The following is a 13,827-nucleotide window of genomic DNA, read 5'->3' on the forward strand; positions in this document are numbered from 1 at the left end:
TAAAGAGTGTCCCGATTTTAGGCCACGAAATTATGGTAACCCTATATATGACTATATACTGTACTTCAAACTTTCCAAAAAAGACGGTTGGTTGCTGAAAATATTTTGATAGCACTAAAAACCGCTACAAATAGAATTTTGTTAACCTGTAATAATCATAGACATCGGAAATATAAACAATATAAGTTACAATATAGTGTAACTTACTTTGCTCCCAGTTCAAAGGAAACGAAAGCTCGATGTTGTGTATTATTATGCTCGAGGTCTCGCTAGTGCTAGAAATGCTATAGTAACAGCCCAGGAAAGCGTTATTGCATTGTTTGATGATGCAGACAGAGAGGTCCCAGAAATAGCTTTCAGAGTACTAACAGTTTATGTAGTTTTCTCAGTTACTTTTGTAATGTATTGTTTGTTTTTACAAGCGTAATATCTTTTTGGTTTTGCTTTGACTAAGCTGACTCGTTCGCCTTGTATTAGCTTGAACACATAAAGCAACGTGACGAAGCATTGGTATGAAAACACCCACAACGACATCACAAGTTGTAGAAAAGTATGAAGCATTTCGGCGCCATTTAACACTTGCTTGCAACTATCCATTTCAATGCAAGTATTTTAAAACCTCTATCACAATTCGTTTGTATGTATGAATTCCAACAATCGCTCAACGACACCGTATATTGTGCCACATTCCACGCATAACTCTGTGATTTAAGTACATTTGAACAACCTGTTATTGGTTGCTCAACACAATGGAGAACCATCGCCGGGCTTAAGTGGTGCAAAGACTTTCCCCAGTCTGAAGATAACATTATCCAACCACGCAGTAATTTAGCATAAGGTAGCCGGCAGGACAACAAATGCAGGAATTATAAATACATGAACAATTGCTTGCGAGTAGCCATTTCAATGCAAGTATTTTATTACTTTTGTCACAACTCTTACACTGTTCGTTTAAATTTACTTTATGAAGCATCTGAAACCAGGAGGAGATTATCTGGTTTCTTCCTGGTTCTTAACAATGAAGATCCCACACAGATCAACTCACGGTGAAGAATTATCAGCAACAGCAGGAGACCTTGAGACTCGAGAAAATTCAAATTCCACATCTCTTCCACCAATGCAGGTCTTAAATGTAGAATTTGGGTTTTGGTTTTTACAATAAAAAAATTAGTGTAAATGGCTGTGTGCAATATATTCTGGAGCACCTGAAATGCCAGTAAGCGCAGAAATTTATTGCCAATGCTTACGTTAATTTTGTAATACAGTCAGACCTCGTTAACCCGGACCACTTTGCATCGCCGCAGAATCTCGTTGAGATATCTGGATAATCAGAATCATGGTCAATGTAGGCCATGCTGCTGAACTTTGACTGTAGGGCTACAGTACTTGACGCTCAAGGATTTTACACAATCGCCAGTGAGAATGTTGCTTTTATCATGCATAGATAATTAATTGGCTATTGTTTCTGTCGTCTGCTACAAACGTTCAAAAACTTGCATTTGCAACCATTTTTTCGCTCTGCACTTTACAATCTGGAAACAATGAGATTTTTTCTATTGATTTTTCACATTTTCCGAATCTTCTGTGTCAGAGTTGGACAGCGGGGTATTCGTATGAAAGGGGTAAAATGCATAGAAAGAAATATTCCTGGTAGTTTTGTGTCGGATAGCCGGGGATACCGGTTATTTAGGGTTTGAATTAACAAGGTCTTACTGTAGACAGTTGCAAGTTTTGCCGAAAAAATTTTCTTACCATTTTGCAGATCATGTGATATTTGGTCCAGTTTGGCTGAGTTGAGTTTTATGTTATTAGTTATACATATTGTTATAATTGGTTTTGCAACAATAATCACTTTTTTCTCGAGTTATCACTTGGGTTTTTACAAACAATCATCAGGACTTCGAAGAGGTAATTTCAGTGCAATTACATATCCAAGTTTGTTGGAATAAAGTCTTAAATGAACATTTGATCAGCTTTACAGTGGTCGGTAAATTACATGCGATCACTTGTCAACAGTCCGGCACTTTTAAACTAGAACATAATGTAAAACCAGAATTAACTCGCATATTGGCATGTTAAAACACAAATATCATTCGCCCACAGTTGGGCATCATAAGTGAAAATAAATAAATTCTACAAATTTCAATTTTATATTTCTCACTAGCAATAACATAGCAGCCAGACACAAACATACTTTGACTAAATTATTACTAAAACAGTAACACCAATAGTATATTAACTGTATATGAAGTAGTATATTTACTAAAACACTAAAAACTTTTCTGTTGGTCAGTTTACCAGAAGGCTTTGAGTTTTCTGGACTTGCACCGTTGCCACAAACTGAACATGAACCTAGATTTAGAAACTAGATAGAGCAATTACTGCTTGCATTTAAGGATTTTAAGTAAGGAAGATGTGTTAGCTTCACAACATAACTGTAGCTTATAAGGTGATTTTGTTTCCACATTTTATTCAATGCTTCCATGAATGCTAAAGAAAATGGTCTTTTATTTTGATTTTCACATTGATCACCATCACCGTGGCTTAATCACCGTGAAATCATTTTTTTTAGGAAATACCAAACGCTACACACCATCAAATACAGTAGTTACTTATTGTGCAGTAAGTTGTTTTATATTACCATCCAATCGATTTGTTGTCGCCAGGTACGTGGTAGTGATTGAAAACATGGTTTCCTTGCAAGAATCAGCTCGTCACTTGTGGAGTACTGACGGCACTGACAGAATACTACTACTTGTGGAGCGGTAGATGCTTTCATGGTTATCTTGGGGAAGATTTTTTTCCTGTACTAAATTAGCTATGATTTTATTTTAACCAGATCGTCGAAGATGTTGTGGAGTTCCGAGAAGTTTATTCAGAGGGGAAACCAGAAAGGATGATGATTTATTCCAGTTGAGAGCTTTGTGCGATTCATCGCAGAAAGAAAAACTTGTTCACGAAAAGAGAAAATACCAAATGCAAATTGGACATACTGGCTCTGTTAAACAACAAAACCTAATTTCAGATGTCAACTGTTTTATCAACCATTTGGCTTGAGTCATAACTCATAGCCCTACTTCACACCGGTCTCCTCATGATAGGGGGAGTCCCACTTGTTGATAATTTGTAGCAATATTTGAATCCTTACTACCAGCTGCTTGTTATCCAGTCTTGGCCGAACTACGAGGCCTGGCCCAAGACAGCATGGGAAACACTGAACATGCAACAAAGGTGAAAGAAAATGACGCAATGAATATGGACTTTCTACCGTATAAAATCTTGTCAAAACGCGACCCAAAGCTCCAAACCATCACCAAGCAAAGATCAGTGTAGAGCACTCTTCTGCCCCAGAGCCTGTTCGGTATGGGTGACAAGGTTCATGAATTTGAACCCCAATTTGGATAAAAGATTAACAGCGGCAGAAGACCATCTCCGCTACAGTCTCATTTTACTCTTCTTTTATCGACGACCGAGACTTGGAGTGAAGTTGCTTGCTAAGAAAACTCCAACTCGATCGTTATCAGACTTTTTCAAATGAGCTGGTGTTGATGCTTAACCTGCCTTGTATTTGTGTATTGATTATTCTTGTGTCTCCGCTACATTATGGCCTGGGTGCGTGAGTACTGGTGCCTTTAAATTTTTACTGATTTTCAAGCTTACTTAAAAAAGCGCATGTTCCTTTTATTTTAGTTTTTTTGTTTTGTTTGAAATACCAGTGAGTGTTTTGTGTTGGGAATAAAATGCGAACTTTCTTACCAAGATGATCTTCTTACCCGTGACTGCTGTAAAATGGGAAAGTACCTAATTAGTACAGTAGTAGGAAATGAAAGTTGGAAAACTCTTAAGAGAACTCTGATTGATCACGTAACCACGGAATAGCATCTTACTTTTAGACAAGTCCTAGAAGTAGACTAAGCATCTAATTTGTCCGAAAGTCCTAAATGTAGGGAAAGCACCTAATTTTTTAAAAATTGCTATGTATTTATGTAAATTACCAACCGTTTTACCACCGGTACGATAGTCACTTACGTTGAAGCGTAAGCAAGGAGTTTGTGGTTGACGTTGACGGTTCGATTCCCATTGGAGTCTCATTCGATTTGATTCCAATTTCTAACGGTCCATGACGCACCTACAGCACGTTGTGGCGGAAGTTGTGGAACGATTCTTACTCAAGACTTAAAATTCGCGGATGATGGCAGCATTGGCAAGTAACTATGAAATAATTTATCTGTACGCTTGCTAGTTTGAGCTTTTCTGACCGTACTTGTATATATGACAGATGTAAGGTCATCGCCAATCCTCAAACTAAGAGCGTCCCGTCAGCCTCCCAGAGCTTCCTCCTGCCCGGAGCAAGAAGAATGTGACTGAACGAGTTACAGGACAATACAAACACGTAGAACTTAAAAATACGAGAACTTACAAATACAGTATAAACAATACTATGAAAATACAAAAAAGACTTAGTAGGCTCGATTCTTTGCCGACTTCTATCTACTTTTTTTAAGCAAAAAGTAATTTACTCGGCACTCCGCGCTTCGCGCTTCGTGCCTCGACCGGCCGCTTCGCGGCTTTTAGACACTAGGACTGGCACTGGGTAGTGGAGATCGCGGCCGCTTCGCGGCCGTATCCCGGCTTACTCCTCTTGGACTGGCCTGAGTGGTGGAGATCGTCTTGGCATCTCGCTGGTCTGAACAAGCAACCTATCGTTTGTCGATCGCTGTCATTTCCACCAAGCCAGGGCAGACTCCCAACCACCCGGGAGTTATTATCTTATATGAATCGAGCAAACACTTAAGTTATTTTTTTTAAATTAGTGGAAGCTCTTTTTGAAGTCTTGCTTTGTCCGTCATGAACTAATTCGGCCTACTGGCTGGAGAGCCTATTTTATTGACGTACTGGCCTGCACCAGTATTTTAACTAAGCACGTTTCAATTAGAAGGACGTTGAAGGAGAAGTGACTGGGACTTGAAATTTCATCCTGGCGCACAAGATGAGGCCACAAGAGTACGACGATTGCTCCAGTTAAAACTTCAAGCTGCCTTATGACAAATGTAACAGATGATCCTATCCATACGATTCCAAATTATTCGGACTCAATCGCCAATTGCAAGCAGTGGGTTTCGAATCTAGAACGTATAGTTTATAAAACTGCTTCCTTGCCACTACACCAAGCTGCTTTGTGTTGGAACAGTCAGATAAGTGATGAAAGATTTCCTAGAGCCGCAAATCGTTGTTGTACAATACAAACACCACCTATATAGTTTTAATCCAACTTTTCATTTTAACTCGACTTGAATTCTTTCTCTCCTGCAAAATTCCTAAAACGCGTGCATTTTTAATTAGCCTACATCTTCCTGCACCTAAAACAGTTAAGCTACCCCAAATCTCCTTCTGAGCAATGGCACCAAATGGAATTATTGAATGTTATGAAAAGACAACAGTTTTAAGACATTTATTGAAAGTGAAACAAGCAATATTTCATCACATAATAGATAAACACTTAATATTAAAAGTTTGCAATATGCTTGTTGAAGATGATATTCTCAAACTGGAAATTTCTGAATGTTTCTTTACAAAGTATCCAGTTGATTAAAGAAAACATAAGTGCAAGAAAGCTAACAATGCATAAAATTTAACTTTGGCAACCACATACCGTACACATGAATCATGGTTTTTAATGGCATTTTATGGAATGGTAGTTCAAAGAATACTAGATTGACATGCAAAATTTCAGAGAGCCCCATGGAGGATTTTTCGAGTAATCAGTCTCTTAGTAAATTTACTGTAATAATAAAACAAAGATTTATGGCATTTTTTGGTGTTTGACGGCTCCTTAAAATATATTTGTCGGTTTCCTTGAAGTTGCCCCAAAGATCAACAACTGCGGTGAAGGAGCAGCCTTAGAAGTAAAACTCGTCACAAAACTCTGCTTTGAATATCACCTTTATTTTTTTGGAAGCAAAAGCCAAGTTTCAACAGTGCGTTATTCGAACGACAACAAATTTTCGAAACAATTTTAGAGAACTTTTCACGGCATCATGTGATTGTGACATCAACACACAAACAAATACGTCATAAAAAGCAAAAAACGCAAAAGTGGCAGTTAAAAAAAAGTATATAAGTTGGTACAAAAATATCAGAATTTACAGCTGGCCTATAAGGCTTCGATTTTCGAAAGAAAAAGTAAGGAACGTTTCATCGAAAAGCACAAAAAAGCAGAAAACTGGAAGCTAAATAAATCCTACTTCAAATGAGGTCAAAAATCAAAAAATAGAAAAACTTCTAAATTGATATGCTCACGAAAGCGCGCGCACAGTCTTGCTCTAAAACGCTTATTATCTACTTCAATATACGAATCGTTCGTCGTTATTATGCTATCAACTGCAATACGTCATACACACGATTATGACGTAAAACATGATTGGACAATGCTTGAATATACTTTGTGACGTCATAGAAAAAATCTACGAACGAAAAATTTTAACGTTTCGAAAATATGTCTGGAAAAGTTTTGAAAACGAAACAATCGCAAACAATCAGTCGCTGTGTGAGGGGCATAATGCAATGATCATTCGATTTACTCTTCACTCATCGCGCAATGCAGTATAGACTGCATGAGTCAAAAGTTCTTCCGCTTCAAACAGTTTTCCTTCTTCTGCTTGTTCCAGAGTCATTCTTCTTCTTTAAATCGCGTTCCGCGCGCAAACACTTCAACTGCTGCTTCTCGAACCGGTTGGTCGGGGCCTCTCGTTTGTAGGAGAGAAGATACAAGTCTGCGAGATTAAGAACGCTCCAGTTAATTTTTAAATGAAATTAAGAACTTAGGAGTTCGTTCCTGGACGATTGCGAGCAGTGGAATTAATCACAGAAGATTTTATGCAAGCACTAATGATGTAATCACCTGCGTCATCTTGCACCGGGGACCGGAGCAGAAAGTCTTGCATTTCGTCATGCTTGTGATACGATGACGTCATGGTTTTCCACTCCTCAAGCGGCGACAAAATGTTCGCCAAATTTCGTAATTTCTGTTCAACAAGAATTGATTAAAATCGGGCGATTCTTTAACTTCAAGCGAAATAGAAATCATGAAAATTTTATGAACCAGCAGATGTCGCAAGCAACTTACCTCCACGTTCACGTTTCCGGCTTCATCGATCGTGGGAATGGCGTGGTTCAGGAAGTAAACGTCTTTGACCAGCAGCACCAGGAAGGGCACCATAACGCCATCTTGCGGCAGAGCAGCACCCTGCTCGAAGGCGAAATGCTTCTTGGAGGATGCGGCGAAACTCGGAGGGGATGTGGAGTCGGGGGAGGTCTCGTGATCGCATTCGATCCCGGAGTCGCCCTGTTGTGACGACGTTGACGTCACAGAGGCGATCGAGCGCTGGGAGATGATAGAGTAGCGATTTTCTTCTTTAGAGTCCGCAGGAGAAGAAGAAGAATGGAGCTTTTCTATCCTGCTGCTGTAGATGGTTCGGTATTTCTGGAAGTTATTGGTCGGGTCAAAAACGGTCTGAAAAGTAAAAGCTTGTTCACAATTTGTCGTTGCAAATTTATCGCACAAATGACCGCGAAATCTCTTGTTGTGATGATGTTGTTTAAGAACATCTTAATACGTCTTATGCTCACCTGCAAGTGGTGGAGCTCAGACAGAAGCAATTTGCTCCAAGTCCTCTTCAGTCTCGTCACCGGTCCCAGACTGAGTCCGGTCAGGATCGCCATCGCTGAGTTGAAGTTGGACAACTCGAAGCATCTGTCGGCGACGCGCGCGAAGAAAGTGATCACGTGACGACTGTGTTTACGCTTCCGACACTGCGTTAAAAAAGTCGAACGTTAAAGTAAAAATATTCCAAAATCTTAAAAATGAATAAAACGGCGCATCAACTATCATCGTTTGTTGCCATGGCGTCGTCTGCAACTGACCTGGCATATGACGGTGCCAACTAGGTGGCTCAGTCTGTTGAACCACCTGACACAGGCGCCCAGGTTTGTTCTGACATCCTCATCACCATCAGCTGTGAACATCTGGAGGAATTCCTCGGCTCCCACATGCCTTAGAAAGTCCTATGAAGAGATGATGCTGTTATCGCGATGTGCATCAACGAACTCAAGTACTTATGCGACGTCTGAATGACTCGCCACTGGCGCTTACCATTTCGATGAGGCAGAGCTGCTGCGCCATGGCGTTAACATCTGTGGCGTCTTTAAGGATCAACACCAAGTTGACCATCCAGTCGCGCGTTTTCGGGTATTTGGAGCTTTCTTTCAACCAATTATCGCTCTCGGATCCGCTCAGCTGTTGCTCGTAGCTCTCCTGCGCCGCCGTGCGACGTGATATGCAGTCGATCACTTGGGTACATTGGCCGGAAAGTTCCTGTCGGCGGGAAACAAAGAGTTGTAAAAATTCCGTTGAGCTTTTATTACGTCACGTTCACAATAACCTATCGACATACACGGTATAGGTCGCAACCTACTGTTGCTGGCAACAGAAACTTACCTCATTTTCGCTTTGACAACTCTTTATGACGTCATTTAAAGTCCACATGTTCTTCTTGTTTCTAAAATCGGCGGGAAAATGTTTGACCCACTCGTGGAGGACATGGACCAACTGCCGCTTGTGCGACATTGACTGGGACCTTGCCGAGATGATCGCGCACATTTTGCACGCGTCTGCGGGATCCTCATCCAGGAGAAGTCCGCTGTCGTTGATATTTAGTCCGGCCCTCTCCGCCGCCTTCCGGCTGTTAGAGTTGTTGTTTGCGTTATCGAGCTCTTCCCAGTCGAGCACGGCAGATAAGATGCCGGAATCCCGCGACACGGTCGATGATCTGTCGGCGGCCAGCAAGTTTTCCAGCACCCGGGGTCGCACAGGTGAGGAAGAGCCTTGTTCTTCCTGGTTCCTCTTCCGTCCTCTCCGTCTTCTTCGGATCGTCTCCTCACCATCCATGACCATGTTATTGGAAGTTGATGGGGATGCGTTGATGGTAATGTAGGCGCTTGATCTGTACTTGGCCGCTCCCGCGCGGAAGTCGGTGCCCTTCTGTGCTGAATTGTTGATGGCGGTCGCATTTGGCAGCGGTGCCACGACTGTTGCTTTGGGTTCATCACGGCTTTTGGAGTGCATTTCGCGGCATTTAGTGCACATTTTTCCGGAAAACGAGCGGCGATTTTTCTGATCGTTCGCTTCGTTGGAAAGCCGGTGCAAGTCAGTCAAGAGCTGATGCGGCGATAAGAAGAGCCGAGATCCGAGTAGAAATGAATAGATGAATTTATTCTGAAGAAATAAACCTACAATGAAAATCTGTCAACGTACTCAACGACCTTATAATATCTTTTCATACTCAACCTACATCAGCTTTGGTGGTTTTTTCATTCAGCAGATGGCGCAAGAGAGCTTCTTGTCGCATTGTTTCCTCCATTACTGCTGATTTCTTTCTAATCTGGAAAACACAAAAATTCGGTTTTAAAAAAATTGAAAACCTTCGTTGCTGTTTATCATTTAAACAGGGTTCGATCCGATTAAATGACAGGGGCAGGGTGAACCAAGTAACCTTTGTTCAACGGCAGGTCAAGGTAACGTTTAAAACGTCAACTGTAATTGTATCAAGCGCATACAGAGGAGGAAGAACTCGGGAAAGTTTGCGGTTTATTGTTGGCAAAAATCGCCTCGAGCGACAAGTTAAGTCTTTGTAAAACAAACAGGCGAGAATTTATCTGAACAACATTGACCGCAAATAATGGGACAACCTGTCGTTCAGAGCTCGACTTAAAACTTATAACGCCCCCGGGTGCCACGTTATCACGCGTCTCACTCTTTTTCAACTATTTCTCATATCGTGAGCGAAGATCTGCGCAAGTTCATGTTTCTGTGTTTAAACAACTGCAAGTTCAAGTTGTTTTATTCGTAAATTCCACGTCATGTTCGAACGAAAACCACAAACCGATTTAATTAAGAATGAAAAAGTTCTTTTAGAATCTAATTTTATGACCTTGGTCTCCTGTTAAAGCAAATCTACCACAAAATCGAATTCAACTCAGTGTCGAAGTTGACGCAACTACACGTCACCAGATTATTGTTACGTCACCAGATTATTGTTAAAAGTACAGCGACGACGACTCAGCAGAAATTAATTTGAACATTAAAGATTATTTTGTTTCAAAAACAAAATTTAAACTTACCGTTTTCGAAGAAATCTTGTCCGTCTTTCGATATAAATCCGTTAATTTGACAAAATACTTCCAATTTAACATAAAGTAGTGGGCTCGTTTTACCTTGAGTCAATCTAAGTAAATCAGAAAAGAATTAAGTATAATCCGAAATCCATTGATTTTCAATTAAATCCAATATCAATCTCTCGAAGTAAATTACACCTGACTTCAAGTCTTGGCCTGGCTGCCTAATTCTCTACTTTATCCAGGTCGCGCCTGCACTCGCACAAGTCGTAAACCATCTAAGAGCACAAGACGTTTAACTTCTCAAATGAAACCTCGTCGACTTGAGAAAAAAGCGATCTCGCTTTTCTTTTAAAAATTGCTCCGAGTGGTGCCAGAAATTTTACCCGAAATGCGTTCAAGCGGAGCCGCGTGACGCACGAGTCGGCTCCGGGCCTCGCTAATTGCTTTCTCTCAGCGTCAACCCTGCAAGATTGACTTTGGCATAAACAAATACTATCAGAACTGTCGATGGCAGATAGAAGGGCATTGTGACGTCACAGAGCAGGCGCGCTTGCGGTCTTGTTCAACTGATAGACATAGATCCGTTGGATTGATGACGCAAGCTTTGAAAATAGCAGCAACTGCATATGCCGGATGTCATAATCTAACTTCTGCGATTAAGTCAAAGGTTAATCTAATAGAGCCGACTAACGATTATGATGTAACAATAACGTATATCGGCGGTAGTTTTGATTCGACTGCGTTGACAGACTAAACGACTACGCTTAGAAATCGTAGTTAATGTTTTGAAGATTTCCAGCACTCAAGATTGGAACTTGGGTAAACGCTACAGCAGCGTACAGTGAGACTGACATCACAGATTGGGACCTTGAGATTCATGCCCAGAAGTAAATAATTTAACCCGTTCTATAACCCTTCAGCGCCTTCATCTAAGCACAGTTGTTGCAAATACCCAGGTAGCGATATGCGGCCGCCATTTATATGAAGCCCCTCATCCAAATTTAGATCGAACATCGAAATTTCACACGACCAACAAGCCGGCCCGGTGGCGCCCAATTCATGCATCTTTCCAACCTATTACCGCGTTGAAAGGAGAAAACTTAACATTCGAGCACTTGCAGCGTGTGAATCGCATGCACTTGCCCTATAAGGTGCTCAACTGCAACAAAGTGTCGGCTTCGTGGCACAAACATGATGCTATCACAGGCCAAATATAACGACTGCATGTGAAACGGCGTCACAAAATATCAGCGTCAACTGCGCCATTAAAGGTTAACCTGATGCCTTCACTTCAACAGTGTTGTACATTGTAAACCATACGATCAATATCTGCTGCCACAACGCAATGTACTTCGCCAAATACATTTATTCAACGCGCGAGTAAACAGCGATTACAGATGGACTAGAAGTTTGGAGCTAAGCAGACACCGAAGCTGACGCAAACCATCATCATATGGAGACGAGTGGGTTCGAAAACACTCGAAACCGACGGTGCCATGATTGTTGTTCAAAGCTTTAACTGTTTAACTGTTCAACACCGCTTTATATTTTATCATTTCGAGATGCAGTCACAGATTAAACTGGGCCTGCCGCAACACGTTTTTACACCCAGCAACCATCTTTACCATCTACATTGAAAGCGAAAACATCCATAGAAGCATAAACACAACATCGCTTCTAATAGCACTTTCACTTTCAACCGATAACAAGAAACTTGCAATAAAAATAACATTTCTTCTCTCATTTCGTTGCCAAGAGCGTCTAAAGCAGTTGCGGCTGTAAATAGCGACATAAAAATATAGTTGTTTGTCAGGAGCTGTTTTTAGCTGTTAAATGGCATGATCCATGCGCTATTGTTAGAGCCACTGCCAACAAAATGAAAACAAGAAAAAGCTCTGTTGTAAATTTCAAATTTCAGTGATACGTCACATAATTATCAATAATATGCAAAGCACACCATTAAAAGCGCGTATCGCATTATATTATCGGTAAATCCCTTAATTAGCTTCAGCATTTAATATCGACTTCGGGGAAAACGTTAAACATATCGCCGGTTACATTCGAAAATGTCACGATATTCGCTGCCAGTGCGCGGTGCACCAAATCAAACACTCCACATGTTTAATTTATGACTGCAAACTGCGCATGCGCAAACATAATGGAAAGAGCATTGTTGCGTAAACAACCCGGCATCGGTCAAAGTACATTAATTTTTAATGGGGTACGTCAGATAGGTAACCCGCCATAAATAGATTGAGAACCACGAAGTAACCATAACCTGCATCCCAACATGGCGTGGACATCGATATGTAGCAATGGTAGCGCGTAATAAGACAATTTAATATAAAACCAAACAAAGGACATAAATTTTAAGTCTTCAGACAATAAAGTGTTCATTATCATATTACACAGGTTTTAATGGACCCCAATATTCTGCTCTAAATCATCACTCGCGCCTAAAACGTAATCGACAACATGACGTGACGTCACATTTAAAAGCACACCTTGTCGGTTTGCTTCCAATTAAGTGACGTCACCACGCACAAATATAGTTATGGAAATATAGCGAGCTTTACCCAAAATTGTTAAACTCTTGTACGCATGAGTCAGTAATCATAATTCTATCTTTAACTGCGAGTTTTACCTAAGGCGGGCGGTAGGAAAATTACCAGCGACAAACAACTGGAAACTCACCTTGATGAAATTAAGCCACCTCATCGTTGCAATATCACAGCCTGTATGGTGGGCTGTATCACAGGAAAATGCTCCAATAATTAATCCTTTAGTCGTGTTCGTAAAAGCACAAACAAGAATTACCGGATTAAAACACAAAGCTACAAAATTTCCACTGCGCTTTCTTGGCAAATTTCGCATTCTGTTTTTAGTCGGGGATCGCATCAAACCCTTAAAATTATTACGCAGCTGCAGCATGTTGTGAGTCATTTTCATATGAGCTTTGGTTCCTCAACTTCAAACGAAACTGGCCTTTGTACTGGAATTCCCTGACGGCCATTTATTTATGACACTGCAGCGTGCATAATGATTAGAACAATGCACACGACTCAGCAAGTTTCCATTTCAAAGTAACTGACAACATTTGCTAACTTAGCAATAAACTGTACAAGTCATAGGAATAATCTTCAAGCAACGAATCTACCTGACGCCCTCGCACCAGCAAAGCAACTCAAACCTGGTCGCTTCGTTAAATTGAAAAACGGGCGACTCCTCCCCTACAACTGTCTCATTCTCTTCTTTGTTTTTCTCTTTTCATGACGTCACGTACTTTTTTCTCTCTTAAAACTCAATGAAGCGTGACTGACCTTTACTACGTCAAATTGCTGGTTGGGTTTGTCTTTTGTCAGCTCGCTTCGGTTTTACTCGTAGTGAGTAGATTTTTAGAAATCGGAGGTTTCTCAACAAACAAAACCTTTTGTGCTCTTTCTCTCAAACACGAAAACACCTTTACAGCGAAATTCGACTCGTAAAATTCTTTAAAACGCCACAGTTTTAAGGATGTAATAGATTTTACAACACTGGTTTATAGATCGAGTTCATTTTTGTTTAACTTGCAAGCTGTTTACTACCGGGCATGTTGCAAGCAACTAGTATTAAAAGTTATTTTAATAAACAGAGATCACTGAGGTTTATTAA

General features: G+C 40.7%; 1 protein-coding gene and 1 long non-coding RNA gene across 2 annotated transcripts; one reads left to right on the plus strand and one right to left on the minus strand.

Moving 5' to 3' along the window:
- Positions 1-73: 73 nt before the first annotated feature.
- LOC143471019 (uncharacterized) lies at positions 74-3,755 on the plus strand. The gene is made up of 5 exons (XR_013119460.1): positions 74-550; positions 971-1,123; positions 1,266-1,416; positions 2,667-2,765; positions 2,840-3,755. It is a non-coding gene; the product is annotated as an uncharacterized LOC143471019 (long non-coding RNA).
- A 2,172-nt stretch (positions 3,756-5,927) lies between these two features.
- LOC143470408 (ras-GEF domain-containing family member 1B-like) lies at positions 5,928-10,869 on the minus strand. Its single transcript, XM_076968522.1, has 9 exons — positions 10,180-10,869; positions 9,351-9,440; positions 8,498-9,274; positions 8,153-8,374; positions 7,924-8,064; positions 7,630-7,812; positions 7,127-7,513; positions 6,902-7,025; positions 5,928-6,773 (listed from the first exon to the last, which is right to left on the minus strand). The coding sequence occupies exons 1-9, from the start codon at positions 10,249-10,251 to the stop codon at positions 6,637-6,639; spliced, it is 2,133 nt and encodes a 710-aa protein (XP_076824637.1). The 5' UTR covers positions 10,252-10,869; the 3' UTR covers positions 5,928-6,636.
- Positions 10,870-13,827: the final 2,958 nt, after the last annotated feature.

The sequence above is a fragment of the Clavelina lepadiformis genome, chromosome 9, assembly GCF_947623445.1.
Source record: "Clavelina lepadiformis chromosome 9, kaClaLepa1.1, whole genome shotgun sequence".
Taxonomy (NCBI): Eukaryota; Metazoa; Chordata; class Ascidiacea; order Aplousobranchia; family Clavelinidae; genus Clavelina; species Clavelina lepadiformis.